General features: G+C 48.0%; 1 protein-coding gene across 3 annotated transcripts in view; it reads right to left on the bottom strand.

The window, feature by feature from the left end:
- Nucleotides 1-14,005, bottom strand: part of LOC129827384 (protocadherin-15-like) — a 315,230-nt gene that overhangs the window by 27,258 nt on the left and 273,967 nt on the right. For 2 of the 3 annotated variants that reach the window (XM_055888298.1, XM_055888212.1), the window contains exons 27-31: nt 10,943-11,070; nt 5,199-5,417; nt 4,302-4,390; nt 2,622-2,798; nt 58-1,740 (exon numbers count right to left, since the gene is read on the bottom strand). In XM_055888298.1, coding sequence (XP_055744273.1) covers nt 1,437-1,740; nt 2,622-2,798; nt 4,302-4,390; nt 5,199-5,417; nt 10,943-11,070 — 917 coding nt within the window. In that variant the 3' untranslated portion in view covers nt 58-1,436. Of the gene's footprint in view, nt 1; nt 11-57; nt 1,741-2,621; nt 2,799-4,301; nt 4,391-5,198; nt 5,418-10,942; nt 11,071-14,005 lie in introns of those variants that run through there. The other variant, XM_055888368.1, reaches the window with a different exon arrangement.

The following is a 14,005-nucleotide window of genomic DNA, read 5'->3' as shown; positions in this document are numbered from 1 at the left end:
CTCTTTGAATCTGTTGACAATGGAAGAAAGAGGAGAAAGAAAGAGAAGGATGTTGGTAATAGCGAGGGGCAAATTACAGACACAATGCTTCTTATAATCATTGTCTTTTGAAAGAAAAAGGGAGAGATTGAAAAAATTCTCAGTAGACTAAGCCACTTTCCTGAAGCTGAGACACTGATGAAGATGACACACAATTCTTTTCTCATCCGTTTCATGTCTAGCCCTGAAATTGTGATGGCTGTCAGTCTAGCCCCGAAATCGTGACGGCTGTCAGTCTAGCCCCGAAATCGTGACGGCTGTCAGTCTAGCCCCGAAATTGTGATGGCTGTCAGTCTAGCCCCGAAATCGTGACGGCTGTCAGTCTAGCCCCGAAATCGTGACGGCTGTCAGTCTAGCCCCGAAATCGTGACGGCTGTCAGTCTAGCCCCGAAATCGTGACGGCTGTCAGTCTAGCCCCGAAATCGTGACGGCTGTCAGTCTAGCCCCGAAATCGTGACGGCTGTCAGTCTAGCCCCGAAATCGTGACGGCTGTCAGTCTAGCCCCGAAATCGTGACGGCTGTCAGTCTAGCCCCGAAATCGTAACGGCTGTCATTCTAGCCCCGAAATCGTGACGGCTGTCAGTCTAGCCCCGAAATCGTGACGGCTGTCAGTCTAGCCCTGAAATCGTAAAGGCTGTCAGTCTAGCCCCGAAATCGTGACGGCTGTCAGTCTAGCCCTGAAATCGTGATGGCTGTCAGTCTAGCCTTGAAATCGTGATGGCTATCAGTCTAGCCATTTGCTGCTCGGTTTGGTTCGCAGGCTCAGAGCAGAGGGAGAAAATCTCCCCCAAACCGCAACAATCAGTCTGCAGTGTTTATCTGCTCTGACATTAATTAATGTGCTTTCACGCTGTATAAATAGACGATTATGCTGGCTCTCAAAGGCGTTTCCATGGTGAATTGCGGAGAGAAAGCTTGCTTCCTCCTAAAACGATGGGCATTAGGGACAGACTCTGAGGGCTGGAAAGCAGGTAACGTGCTGTCTAAACAACTGTGTCTGTCTGCACCTCTGTGTCTGTCTGGCACCTCTGTGTCTGTCTGGCACCTCTGTGTCTGTCTGGCACCTCTGTGTCTGTCTGGCACCTCTGTGTCTGTCTGGCACCTCTGTGTCTGTCTGGCACCTCTGTGTCTGTCTGGCACCTCTGTGTCTGTCTGGCACCTCTGTGTCTGTCTGGCACCTCTGTGTCTGTCTGGCACCCCTGTGTCTGTCTGGCACCCCTGTGTCTGTCTGGCACCCCTGTGTCTGTCTGGCACCTCTGTGTCTGTCTGGCACCTCTGTGTCTGTCTGGCACCTCTGTGTCTGTCTGGCACCTCTGTGTCTGTCTGGCACCTCTGTGTCTGTCTGGCACCTCTGTGTCTGTCTGCACCAGTACTTGTGCCTTGTGGCCTATTCATACTCACATTCCCCAAGACCAATTCCCATTTGACCCAAAATGTACTTCCAATAAAGCCTTTGAACTTTGAACTGTTTTTTCTACACACTGCCTGTAGGTGATGATGACGATGAGGATGGCGGGGATGCAGCAGAGGATGATGATGACGGCAAGGGCGAGCAGCGCCCCCTCTGTGTAGCCCACGGTCTGCACGGCCTTCTTCACGCTGGTCACCACGCCAGGGGAGCGTATCTCCAGGATCCTCCCTCCTCGGCCCAGGTACGGCTGGAACTCCTTGTTGATGTCCAGCAGCTTCCCGTCCAAAAACCTTGGATGGAAACAGACAGATTACATGCAGTATAGTTACACACACACACACGGTCATCATCATCATCATCATCTTCTTCATCACTATCACATCATTATCATTACCACCATCATCATCATCATCATCATCATCACCATCATCATCATCACTATCATCATCATCACTATCATCATCATCATCATCACCACCCCCATCATCACCACCATCATCATCATCATTATCATCATCATCACCACCATCCTCATCATCATCATCACCATCACCATCAGTCAGAGGGCCTGGAGTTTTTCCTGATCACCTGACCAGGCCTTAGTTTAGTTAAGTGTTCAAGAAAAAACAAATGTCTCCAGTCATATATCAATTATGTGCATGAGAAAATCATTACGATATATCCATCAGTTACATCTAAGAGCAAACAGTGCAACATTCTACTCCCTGTAATGGCCGGAAGCATAAATGACAGGTATGGGTACACACTGCTTCACAATTATGTTGCCATTGTTCACTAGGTCCATTTGTCACTCTGTGGAGCTGAAAGAGGCAGAGGGCGGTTAGATGACCACTGAGCCTGCTGTGGAGAGTATGTAGGGAGCAGTACAGAGTGGTGGCTCAGCCGCTTGTCAGCCAGTTGAATGGCAGAACCGGGGCTGCTGTCGTACGAGGGCATGCGTTTGGCTCTCTAATGAGGGCCTGACTGCAGGGTGACAGGGAACAAAACAACTCTGGTGAGTGGTGACATCCCCCCTCTGTCTGTCACTGGGTAAACACCTGCTCCACAGGGATGGCGTATCTAGATACTACAGAGGGTGGCCCTAAGGGGCAATCACTTTAGTTATAAACTGTTTTGTCCCTCAGGGCAACCGTAGTGACTTTCTTCTCACTTGAACAGCTCTTGACGGGAAATGGCTCTGTTGGTCAGAGGGTCAACAGCATACACCATCAGGTCTGACTTGGAGTAGTCCTCTTGCTCGAAGCCGTCGCCAAACCGCCGCGGTCCTATGGACTCCACCACCACTTTGGCCCCTGGAATCTGGTCCTGCACATAGCGCTCCAGGACCCTGCAGAGGGAGAGGAAGCAATCATCAGGTGATTTGTGTAGAAACAAGTTGATAGCGGGATCTAGGGGGAGATGTTCAACGGTGATTTACACTGGGTACAAAATATTATGCTCTTTCCATGACATAGAATGACCAGGTGAATCCAGGTGAAAGCTATGATCCCTTATTGGTCACTTAGTAAATCTACTTCAAACAGTGTAGATGAAGAGGAGGAGACAGGTTAAAGAAGGATTTCTAGTTCTCGAGACGATTGAGACATGGACTGTGTATGTGTGCCATTCAGAGGGGGAATAGACAAGACAAAATATTTAAGTGTCTTTGAATGGGGTACGGTAGTAGGTGCCAGGCGCACCGGTTAAGTGTGTCAAGAACTGCAACGCTGCTGGGTTTTTCACGCTCAACAGTTACCCGTGTGTATGAAGAATGGTTTTGGATTGCAATGCAAAGCCAAACATTGTGCTCCGTCTCCAAAATCAAAGTATCTACGATAGTATCAGTTCCAAGAAAATATCCTTGCGTGCATCCGAAATGGTACCCTGTTCACAATAAAGTGCACTACGCCCTATACCCGAATAGGGTTCTGGTCAAAAGTAGTGCACTATATTGGAAATAGTGTTCCCTTTCAGACACAACCCTTATCTGGCGATGGGCCTCTGCAGCCCTCTGAGCTCTGAGGAAAGACACAGTAGGTGTTAAGCCAATTACCTGGGAAATGCCAAAGAGGACGGCATGACAGAACTGAGACGAGATGGATGTCTCTCCCCTTGGGAGTGGGAAAACACTGATGAACTAGGTGGCTCCACAGCTGGGGCCGTAGCCCTGGGAGAGAAAGTGCAGAGACCTAGGAGGACACCTAGTCAGAGAAAGTCCATCAGGAGGACTGATACTGGTTGATTGTCAGTAGGAGGATACGATGGGTGATGGACAGGTGTATAGTAGCAGTACAGCTAATACACGCAAGCTCACACACATATGCCGGAATTCACACACACGCCCCACCTCAGAGGAACAGGAGACAGCTATAGAGCCACTGGCACTTTTCCTCTTTTGCAATTTAGATTCAGAGAGAAGTTAGACTTCTACTGATGATAACAATGCCAATGGCTAAGAAGTAAGCTAAAGACAAGAAGGGAACCATTGGGGAGTGGCTGTCTGAAGTGTATGACAGAGCTCCGATAGACCTGAGGAGGCAGGTAGGGAGAGGCTCGAATGGAAACTGAAGGAAGGCTCGCGTTGCCTGACACTTTAATTTGAGCAGCCGTCACACAGTGGGACACCTTTTCATCTCGGTAGAAGGCGACGATCAAATCAACTCTGAATCATGCAGCCCCCTCAAACACCTGCACGCCTGGGAAAGGGCCAAATGCAAGTGTTGCTAAAATGAGTCACTTGCATATGAAGTTTAGGAGACAGCTATGGGCACAGTCGCGACTCGAATGTTAAAAGACGGACGCAATATCCTTCTTAAGTGAATTACAATAGATTAGATATCTTCTACATTACCCGAGGAGCTTGTCCTTGTTTTGTTCCACCACTGTAGGAGCAACGTTGGAGACCACCACCTGCATATCCAGCAGATTCACCACGGATACCTGGGAAACAGGGTTCAGTCAGATGATCAATGCGGCAGACACAAAACCAGTATCTATTCCCCTCCCCTACCCTAACTTCTACAAAATGAGCTTTCATTTTGGACAGCAGGCTAAACCACACAGGAACTCTCCCTGTAGTTTGGCAGGAAGGTCCCTTTATACAGTCCCCGTGAAATGAAGCTTCCCGTGGAATTTGATTAATTTAGCCCCAGCGTGGCTCCTCTCGTTCAGGCAAGGCTCTGACCCAGCCAGCCCCTTATTTCATTAAGGGCAAAGGGAGGAATAGGCAGCACAAGGCTGTAATGTATAATCAATGGTCCCCATATGCCCTAGGACAGTTCAATTTGCAACAAACTGGGAAGCGGCTAGCACGGAAGGAACACACATTCATCTACTCTCTCAGGGATAGCTAGCCTATACTATCTACCACAAGGATGGCCCCGGACACGGATCATTGATTAGCTGGAGTATCACTACTGTGCATTTTTTTACAAATGCAATTCCTATGGGAAGCTTTGAATGTGTATTTTGGGAGGAGAGGCGGGGTGTGTACTGCCAGTGTAAACCTGGGGAGTGGAAGTATTGTGGATATTGACATACTTAAAGGTCCATAAGCTAGAATTGTTCTTAGCTGGCATGGAGTATGAAACACTAGGCGGGACTGATGGAACTTGAACTCAGCATTGAACAAAAGACTCAGAGACCAGACCAATGGCTTTTCACGGGGGGAAATGCACAGCACATAGAACTACAGTTACTAGAATGGGAATCTCCATTTAATTCTACGGGAACAGGACAATACACTCACCACCACCTCTGCCTTGTTGCTCAGTCCCCCCTGGCCGTAATTGTCAGTGGCGACCACTTCGAACTTGAAGTAAGACCGGCGCATGTTCCTGTACATAATGGCAGTCTTGATGACACCGGTGTAGGGCTCGATGACAAAGCCGTCCTTGCCGTTGGTGGTGGGGGGGATAACGAGCCTGTACTGCATGGAGCTGTAATTCCCTGTGTCCTTGTCCAGGGCCTGAGACACATACACACACACACACACACACACACACACACACACACACACACACACACACACACACACACACACACACACACACACACACACACACACACACACACACACACACACACACACAGGGTCAAAGCATTCAAGAGGTTCAAACACAGCAGCGGCAACAACCATAACAACAATCCAACATCAAGATCCCAATCAGCTCATCCATTGAAAATACAAAGGGCACATATTTGTTTTATTGTTTGAAGTGGTTGTAGTTCTCCATTCTTGCTGTAGGTGGAGTCTTCGAGCCACTCTCTCTTTAACAGGGACACAGCTGACTTCACCGGTTGCCTTGTTGCTCTGCAGTGAAGTTGATTCATTAGACCTCTTTTGTTTTTTACGACTGAGACTGAGTGTTAAGGAGCAGAGACAGCACTGTGCCCTGCCCAGCTGGAGTCATTCACACTAATGAGATATTTTCAATATTCTTCAACTCATTTGTATCTCACACTATACTGTACAGTATACTGTATAGGTACCGGTTCACTGGTAAAATAATCCACCCCCTGGGTTAGTTAATGGTGAGACCAGACCAGGAAACAAGATACCAGTGTATGAATGCAGTGTGAAAATGTGGCACAAAGACTGCACCAAGCAAGCAGAGAGAGAGGACAGCATTTGACTATGTTATGAAAGCAACCCTGACTTGTTAGAAACTGTGGTTCTGATTTGAGGCTGATTTGCTGCGAAATTGGATTTGTTCTTTGCAGAGATTCCTCTGTTTTCCTATCTGTCCAGGAACACAAACACATTCCGTCAAGAGTGACTTGTTTTGTGTTCAAATATACTAATTATGAGATCAATCACAGACAATGTGTGTCACTCAGAAGACAAGTTATTATTTATTTCTACAGTGCCGACGCTCCTGTGTGACAGAGTAGCAAACATCACTTCTGTCCCTCCCTCTCTCCATTCTACCCTTTGTTCAGGTTTGGCCACCACTCCATCAGGGTTTAAACTCCCTCTTTCTCACAAAACTATTTAAAGAAGGATTTAAAAGTAGATTAGTCTAATCTTGAGGATGCTGAGCAGCTTTTACAGATATCCATATTCAGATCTGCTACGAATGTCCTATTAGTAAAGCAACAGGGAATAGGTATGAATACTAAAGACGAAGATACTGACCCTGACTGTGAGAGAAACACCTGGGAGGTTGAATGTTACCATTAGGAGTTGGAACCAGTGGGTACAGTATGTCAGTTCAGGAAATCTTTGACCCAGTAATTTCATTACCTCCTGGTCTAAAGGATCTCTTTGAGGCTCCTGGCAAACCAGTTTGTGACTGTGTTCTACACTAGCCTGAAGAGAGCAACAACAGTCGAAGGGAGCAACAACAGTCAAATGGAGCAACAACAGTCAAATGGAGCAACAACAGTCGAGTGGAGAAATAACAGTCGAAGGGAGCAACAACAGTCGAAGGGAGCAACAACAGCCGAAGGGAGCAACAACAGCCGAATGAGCAACAACAGTCGAAGGGAGCAACAACAGTCGAATGGAGCAACAACAGTCGAAGTGAGCAACAACAGTCAAAGGGAGCAACAACAGTCAAATGGAGCAACAACAGTCAAATGGAGCAACAACAGTCAAATGGAGCAACAACAGTCGAGTGGAGCAACAACAGTCGAGTGGAGAAATAACAGTCGAAGGGAGCAACAACAGTCGAAGGGAGCAACAACAGCCGAATGGAGCAACAACAGTCGAAGGGAGCAACAACAGTCAAATGGAGCAACAACAGTCAAATGGAGCAACAACAGTCGAAGGGAGCAACAACAGTCAAATGGAGCAACAACAGTCAAATGGAGAAACAACAGTCAAATGGAGCAACAACAGTCGAAGGGAGCAACAACAGTCGAAGGGAGCAACAACAGTCGAATGGAGCAACAACAGTCGAAGGGAGCAACAACAGTCGAAGGGAGAAACAACAGCCGAATGGAGAAACAACAGCCGAAGGGAGCAACAACAGTCGAAGGGAGCAACAACAGTCAAAGGGAGCAACAACAGTCGAAGGGAGCAACAACAGTCGAAGGGAGCAACAACAGTCGAAGGGAGCAACAACAGTCGAAGGGAGCAACAACAGTCGAAGGGAGCAACAACAGTCGAATGGAGCAACAACAGTCGAATGGAGCAACAACAGTCAAATGGAGCAACAACAGTCAAATGGAGCAACAACAGTCGAAGGGAGCAACAACAGTCAAAGGGAGCAACAACAGTCGAGTGGAGCAACAACAGTCGAGTGGAGCAACAACAGTCGAGTGGAGCAACAACAGTCGAGTGGAGCAACAACAGTCGAGTGGAGCAACAACAGCCGAATGGAGCAACAACAGCCGAAGGGAGCAACAACAGCCGAAGGGAGCAACAACAGCCGAAGGGAGCAACAACAGCCGAAGGGAGCAACAACAGCCGAAGGGAGCAACAACAGCCGAAGGGAGCAACAACAGCCGAAGGGAGAAACAACAGCCGAAGGGAGCAACAACAGTCGAAGGGAGCAACAACAGTCGAAGGGAGCTTCAACAGTCGAATGGAGCAGCAACAGTCAAATGGAGCAACAACAGTCGAAGGGAGAAACAACAGTCGAAGGGAGAAACAACAGTCGAAGGGAGCAACAACAGTCAAATGGAGCAACAACAGTCGAAGGGAGCAACAACAGTCGAAGGGAGCAACAACAGTCGAGTGGAGCAACAACAGTCGAGTGGAGCAACAACAGTCGAGTGGAGCAACAACAGTCGAATGGAGAAACAACAGTCGAAGGGAGCAGCAACAGTCGAATGGAGCAGCAACAGTCGAATGGAGCAGCAACAGTCGAATGGAGCAACAACAGCCAAATGGAGCAACAACAGTCGAAGGGAGCAACAACAGTCGAAGGGAGCAACAACAGTCGAAGGGAGCAACAACAGTCAAATGGAGCAGCAACAGTCGAAGGGAGCAACAAGAGTCGAAGGGAGCAACAACAGTCAAATGGAGCAACAACAGTCAAATGGAGCAACAACAGCCGAAGGGAGCAACAAGAGTCGAAGGGAGCAACAACAGTCAAATGGAGCAACAACAGTCAAATGGAGCAACAACAGTCAAATGGAGCAACAACAGTCGAAGGGAGCAACAACAGTCAAATGGAGCAACAACAGTCAAATGGAGCAGCAACAGTCGAGTGGAGCAACAACAGTCGAGTGGAGCAACAACAGTCGAGTGGAGCAACAACAGTCGAGTGGAGCAACAACAGTCGAGTGGAGCAACAACAGTCGAATGGAGCAACAACAGTCGAAAGGAGCAACAACAGTCGAAGGGAGCAACAACAGTCGAAGGGAGCAACAACAGTCAAATGGAGCAACAACAGTCAAATGGAGCAACAACAGTCGTAGGGAGCAACAACAGTCAAATGGAGCAACAACCCTCCTCTTCACTCCTGAACCAACACTTGCACTTGACAAACCCCCCCCCGATAGCTACTTTATTGAGGAAAAGTGTACTTATTTTGCCTATGATATGTGGTTGTCCCACCTAGCTATCTTAAGATGAATGCACTGACTGTAAGTGGCTCTGGATAAGAGCATCTGCTAAATGACTCAAATGTCAAATGATCCCCACTTCACCTGCACACAGACATTGTAGGCGCATACTCAGACGCAGACAGATGGAAAGATGAAGGCAGGAAGACAGGCAGGCAGAGAGACAGACAGACAAGGACACAGACAGGGAGACAGGCAGGTAGACAGACAGGGAGACAGGCCAGCAGGGAGACAGACAAGGAGACAGGAAGACAGGCAGGTAGACAGACAGGGAGACAGGCCGGCAGGGAGACAGACAAGGAGACAGGCAGGTAGACAGACAGGGAGACAGGCAGGTAGACAGACAGGGAGACAGGCCGGCAGGGAGACAGACAGGGAGACAGGCCGGCAGGGAGACAGACAAGGAGACAGGCAGGTAGACAGACAGGGAGACAGGCCGGCAGGGAGACAGACAAGGAGACAGGCAGGTAGACAGACAGGGAGACAGGCCGGCAGGGAGACAGACAAGGAGACAGGCAGGTGGACAGACAGGGAGACAGGTCAGCAGGGAGACAGACCGGCAGGGAGAAATACCAGCTGGGAAACAGGCAGGGAGACAGGCATATAGACAAACAGGGAGACAGACCGGCAGGGAGACACAAACATCAGACAAACACCAGAGAAAACAGCATGCATATCTGAATAAAAAGTAGTCTTGCTACGGCTCATCATTCTGAAACAACGATGCAAATGACACACACACACACACACACACACACACACAGTCTCAGTCTGTGCACACTCCCAACAGGTGTCACAGTGGCTTTAGCAACAATGGCGCGAAAAACTAACAACAACACGCCCTGGTGCACACAGGGGATAATTCCCTTTCACACAGGACTTTGCAGCATGCAAAAAATGCAGATGTGTGGAGATTTTATGTGAGAGCCTCTACGGCCTGGGCATTCTAAGTATTGTTAGAGATTTTATGTGAGAGGCTATACGGCCTGGGCATTCTAAGTATTGTCAGAGATTTTATGTGAGAGCCTCTACGGCCTGGGCATTCTAAGTATTGTCAGAGATTTTATGTGAGAACCTCTACGGCCTGGGCATTCTAAGTATTGTCAGAGATTTTATGTGAGAGCCTCTACGGCCTGGGCATTCTAAGTATTGTCAGAGATTTTATGTGAGAGCCTCTACGGCCTGGGCATTCTAAGTATTGTCAGAGATTTTATGTGAGAGCCTCTACGGCCTGGGCATTCTAAGTATTGTCAGAGATTTTATGTGAGAGCCTCTACGGCCTGGGCATTCTAAGTATTGTTAGAGATTTTATGTGAGAGACAATACGGCCTGGGCATTCTAAGTATTGTCAGAGATTTTATGTGAGAGGCTATATAGCCTGGGCATTCTAAGTATTGTTAGAGATTTTATGTGAGAGGCTATACGGCCTGGGCATTCTAAGTATTGTTAGAGATTTTATGTGAGAGGCTATACGGCCTGGGCATTCTAAGTATTGTTAGAGATTTTATGTGAGAGGCTATACGGCCTGGGCATTCTAAGTATTGTCAGAGATTTTATGTGAGAGGCTATACGGCCTGGGCATTCTAAGCATTGTTAGAGATTTTATGTGAGAGGCTATACGGCCTGGGCATTCTAAGTATTGTTAGAGATTTTATGTGAGAGGCTATACGGCCTGGGCATTCTAAGTTTTGTCAGAGGTGTCTGAAATTCTGAGATGGTTGATCCTCCAGCTGGTCATGCATTATCAACACGAGTCAAAGATTACAACTACAAAACTCTGCATTTCAAATGCAAACACAGATAATCGTTCAACCGCACACATTTTGGCTGGTTGCATCGTGAGAAGGAGTGATCGTAGTTTGACCGTTCCATTTCAGTAAATTTACATTTTTTGGAAAATAATGAATTGTCCTCTTTCGACACCAATTGCACTACTTAGAAGTTGTCCACTTTGTGTTAGAAAGGAGCTTGGTGTACCTGGACTTGTAGTACAGAAGTGAATGTCTTGGCGTCCTCGGCCACTCCTCCCAGGTACAAGGGTTTGGTAAAGACAGGAGAGTGATCATTCTCATCCCAAACATCAATGAACACCCTCGCTGTGTTGGCTGCAGAGGAGAAAGAAACACATTTTACAAATAACCCCAAAGGCTAATCTGAATATCATTTGGATTGAATAGAAAACGAGAACTCTAAACAGTCAAACAGTGTGCATCATATACATTTCACTGCCAATACAATGATTTAGATGTTTGACTAAAATACTACAGCACTGCATTGCGGTTTGTCATTTCTCATAGTAAAATGCCAGGCCACTCCTGAAGGGCTACAAATACGCAGAGGGACCCACCAAATGAAATGTCTTACGTCATCTGACAAAATGCTCTGGGGCTGACCAGGGGGACAGACCAGGGGACAGACCGGGAAGACAGACCAGAGGACAGACCAGGGTGACAGACCAGGAGTACAGACCAGGAGTACAGACCAGGAGTACAGACCAGGAGTACAGACCATGGGGACGGACCAGGAGTACAGACCAGGAGTACAGACCAGGAGTACAGACCAGGAGTACAGACCAGGGGACAGACCAGGAGTACAGACCAGGAGTACAGACCAGGAGTACAGACCAGGAGTACAGACCAGGAGTACAGACCAGGGGACAGACCAGGGTGACAGACCAGGGGACAGACCAGGAAGACAGACCAGGAGTACAGACCATGGGGACGGACCAGGGGACAGACCAGGAAGACAGACCAGGAGTACAGACCATGGGGACGGACCAGGGGACAGACCAGGAAGACAGACCAGGGGACAGACCAGGGTGACAGACCAGGAGTACAGACCAGGAGTACAGACCATGGGGACGGACCATGGGGACAGACCAGGGGGACAGACCAGGGCGACAGGCCAGGAGTACAGACCATGGGGACAGACCAGGGGGACAGGCCAGGAGTACAGACCAGGGGGACAGGCCAGGAGTACAGACCAGGGGGACAGACCAGGGGGACAGACCAGGGGGACAGACCAGGAGTACAGACCAGGAGTACAGACCAGGAGTACAGACCATGGGGACAGACCAGGGGGACAGACCAGGGGGACGGACCAGGGGGACGGACCAGGAGTACAGACCAGGGGGACGGACCAGGAGTACAGACCAGGGGGACAGGCCAGGAGTACAGACCAGGGGGACAGGCCAGGAGTACAGACCATGGGGACAGACCAGGGCGACAGGCCAGGAGTACAGACCAGGGGGACAGGCCAGGAGTACAGACCAGGAGTACAGACCATGGGGACAGACCAGGGGGACAGACCAGGGCGACAGGCCAGGGGGACAGACCTGGGGGACAGACCTGGGGGACAGACCAGGGCGACAGGCCAGGAGTACAGATCATGGGGACAGACCAGGAAGACAGTAGAGTCAGCACCTTTCTCGTTTATCCCTGCCAGAATGTCCAAAGTTACAGCGGATGACAACACTAAACGAGCAACAGCAGGAGAGTACTTACTGCTGCATTGCAACACACACCTGGGTATTTCTATAAACAAGGATACCAGCGAGGATAAGTCATTGATAATAACTGGAGCGGAATCAGTGGAATGGTATCAAATACATCATATGGTTTCCAGGTGTTTGATGCCATCCCATGTGCTCTGTTCAGCAGCCTCCACTGTTCTCATGGTTGGTGTCTTGATGGGTTTGTCCAAAATCAGGTGACATAAAATGTCCTTTTCTGTCCCTGCATTTATGGCAGTGTAAGTTGTTGTTCTATCATATATTAAGCATTAATCAGTTAAATTAGACATTGAATTTGAACCCTGTAACAATCCTGGATCTAGCTGTCAGACAGTTTTTTTTTATAGACTTCTCAGAAACGCAGTGTAACTACTTAACATTTTGTGCATGTGCGGCGCAACAGTTTTCATGGACACACAAATCACATATTTTACAATGTAATAATAATAATATGATTACCAATGCATTGGCAAGGTCTAAAAAAATGTATTATTCTTTAAGTGGTAATGGTCTACTTTTAGTTTTTTACACTTTTTGCATGCTTGTGCCCCCCCCCCCTTCCCGCATAATCAGTGCTGTGGCTCGAATCAATTCAACCAAGTGTCTTCATAATACAGTGATGATGTCACCTCCATAGCCAAACGCAGTGGGGAGTACCCATCCACTCTCTGCAGCCATTTACCACGCTACCTCCTCCAGCAGAATGAATCAAACAACATGAATAGCCCCCCCCCCCCCCCCCACCCCCCCATGATGAAATTTCCACCACATCTCAAATATAGCTGCCAGGCCTGCTTCAATGGAACTAGGACTTAATCTATTGCTAGTGGGTGTCTTCGTCATGTTTGCTGCTGCCCCCTCTCAGCCACTCAGCCCCGTCTCAGCTTGAATGACACACAGTGAGTGGCCTGGGTACAGTATATTAGTCAATTTTAGTTGAGTAGAGAAAAACATGCTGAATCTAATTCGAATTGTAATCTGGGTAGAACATACAGCTGTGACCAAATCTCTATAAGCCTTTTATTCTAGAATCGACGAAGTTGGCATTTAGATATAAGTGGATGACAGCGCTATTGTAATCAAATGGATTTGAGTGATTGCTTCTGCATATTGAGGAGACATGATGAGATTGTCCAGAAATATATATATATTTTTTTTTTAATCTGTCACATTTAACAGTAACTGTTAAATCAAAATGTCTCGTCCTCCGCAGCAACTCAGCATGAATTTGACTAATCAGAAAACGAAATATCGTGAAAGGATGAGGCGTGCTTTTAAGTATTTGGGAAAAAGCTAAGATGGGAAATAATTTACAGGCAAATGACAGATAAGCATTTCTGTTGCAAGTGAGAGAAACAGAGAGACGGCAGAAACAAACATTTGAATTTCAATTACTCCTTCTCAAATTAAGGTTGTAAAAAGCATTTCTGGTCAACCGTTGCCTTCCGTTTTCAAGTCTTTCCGAGGCCATTAAACCCAGAAGCTACAGAAGGCTTTTAGCCCTGGTCAAAAGCAATGCACTATATAAG

Source organism: Salvelinus fontinalis, chromosome 1 (assembly GCF_029448725.1).
Source record: "Salvelinus fontinalis isolate EN_2023a chromosome 1, ASM2944872v1, whole genome shotgun sequence".
In the NCBI taxonomy this organism is placed as follows: domain Eukaryota; kingdom Metazoa; phylum Chordata; class Actinopteri; order Salmoniformes; family Salmonidae; genus Salvelinus; species Salvelinus fontinalis.
Note: the sequence above shows the minus strand (reverse complement) of the source record. Positions and strands in the feature narration are given on the sequence as shown.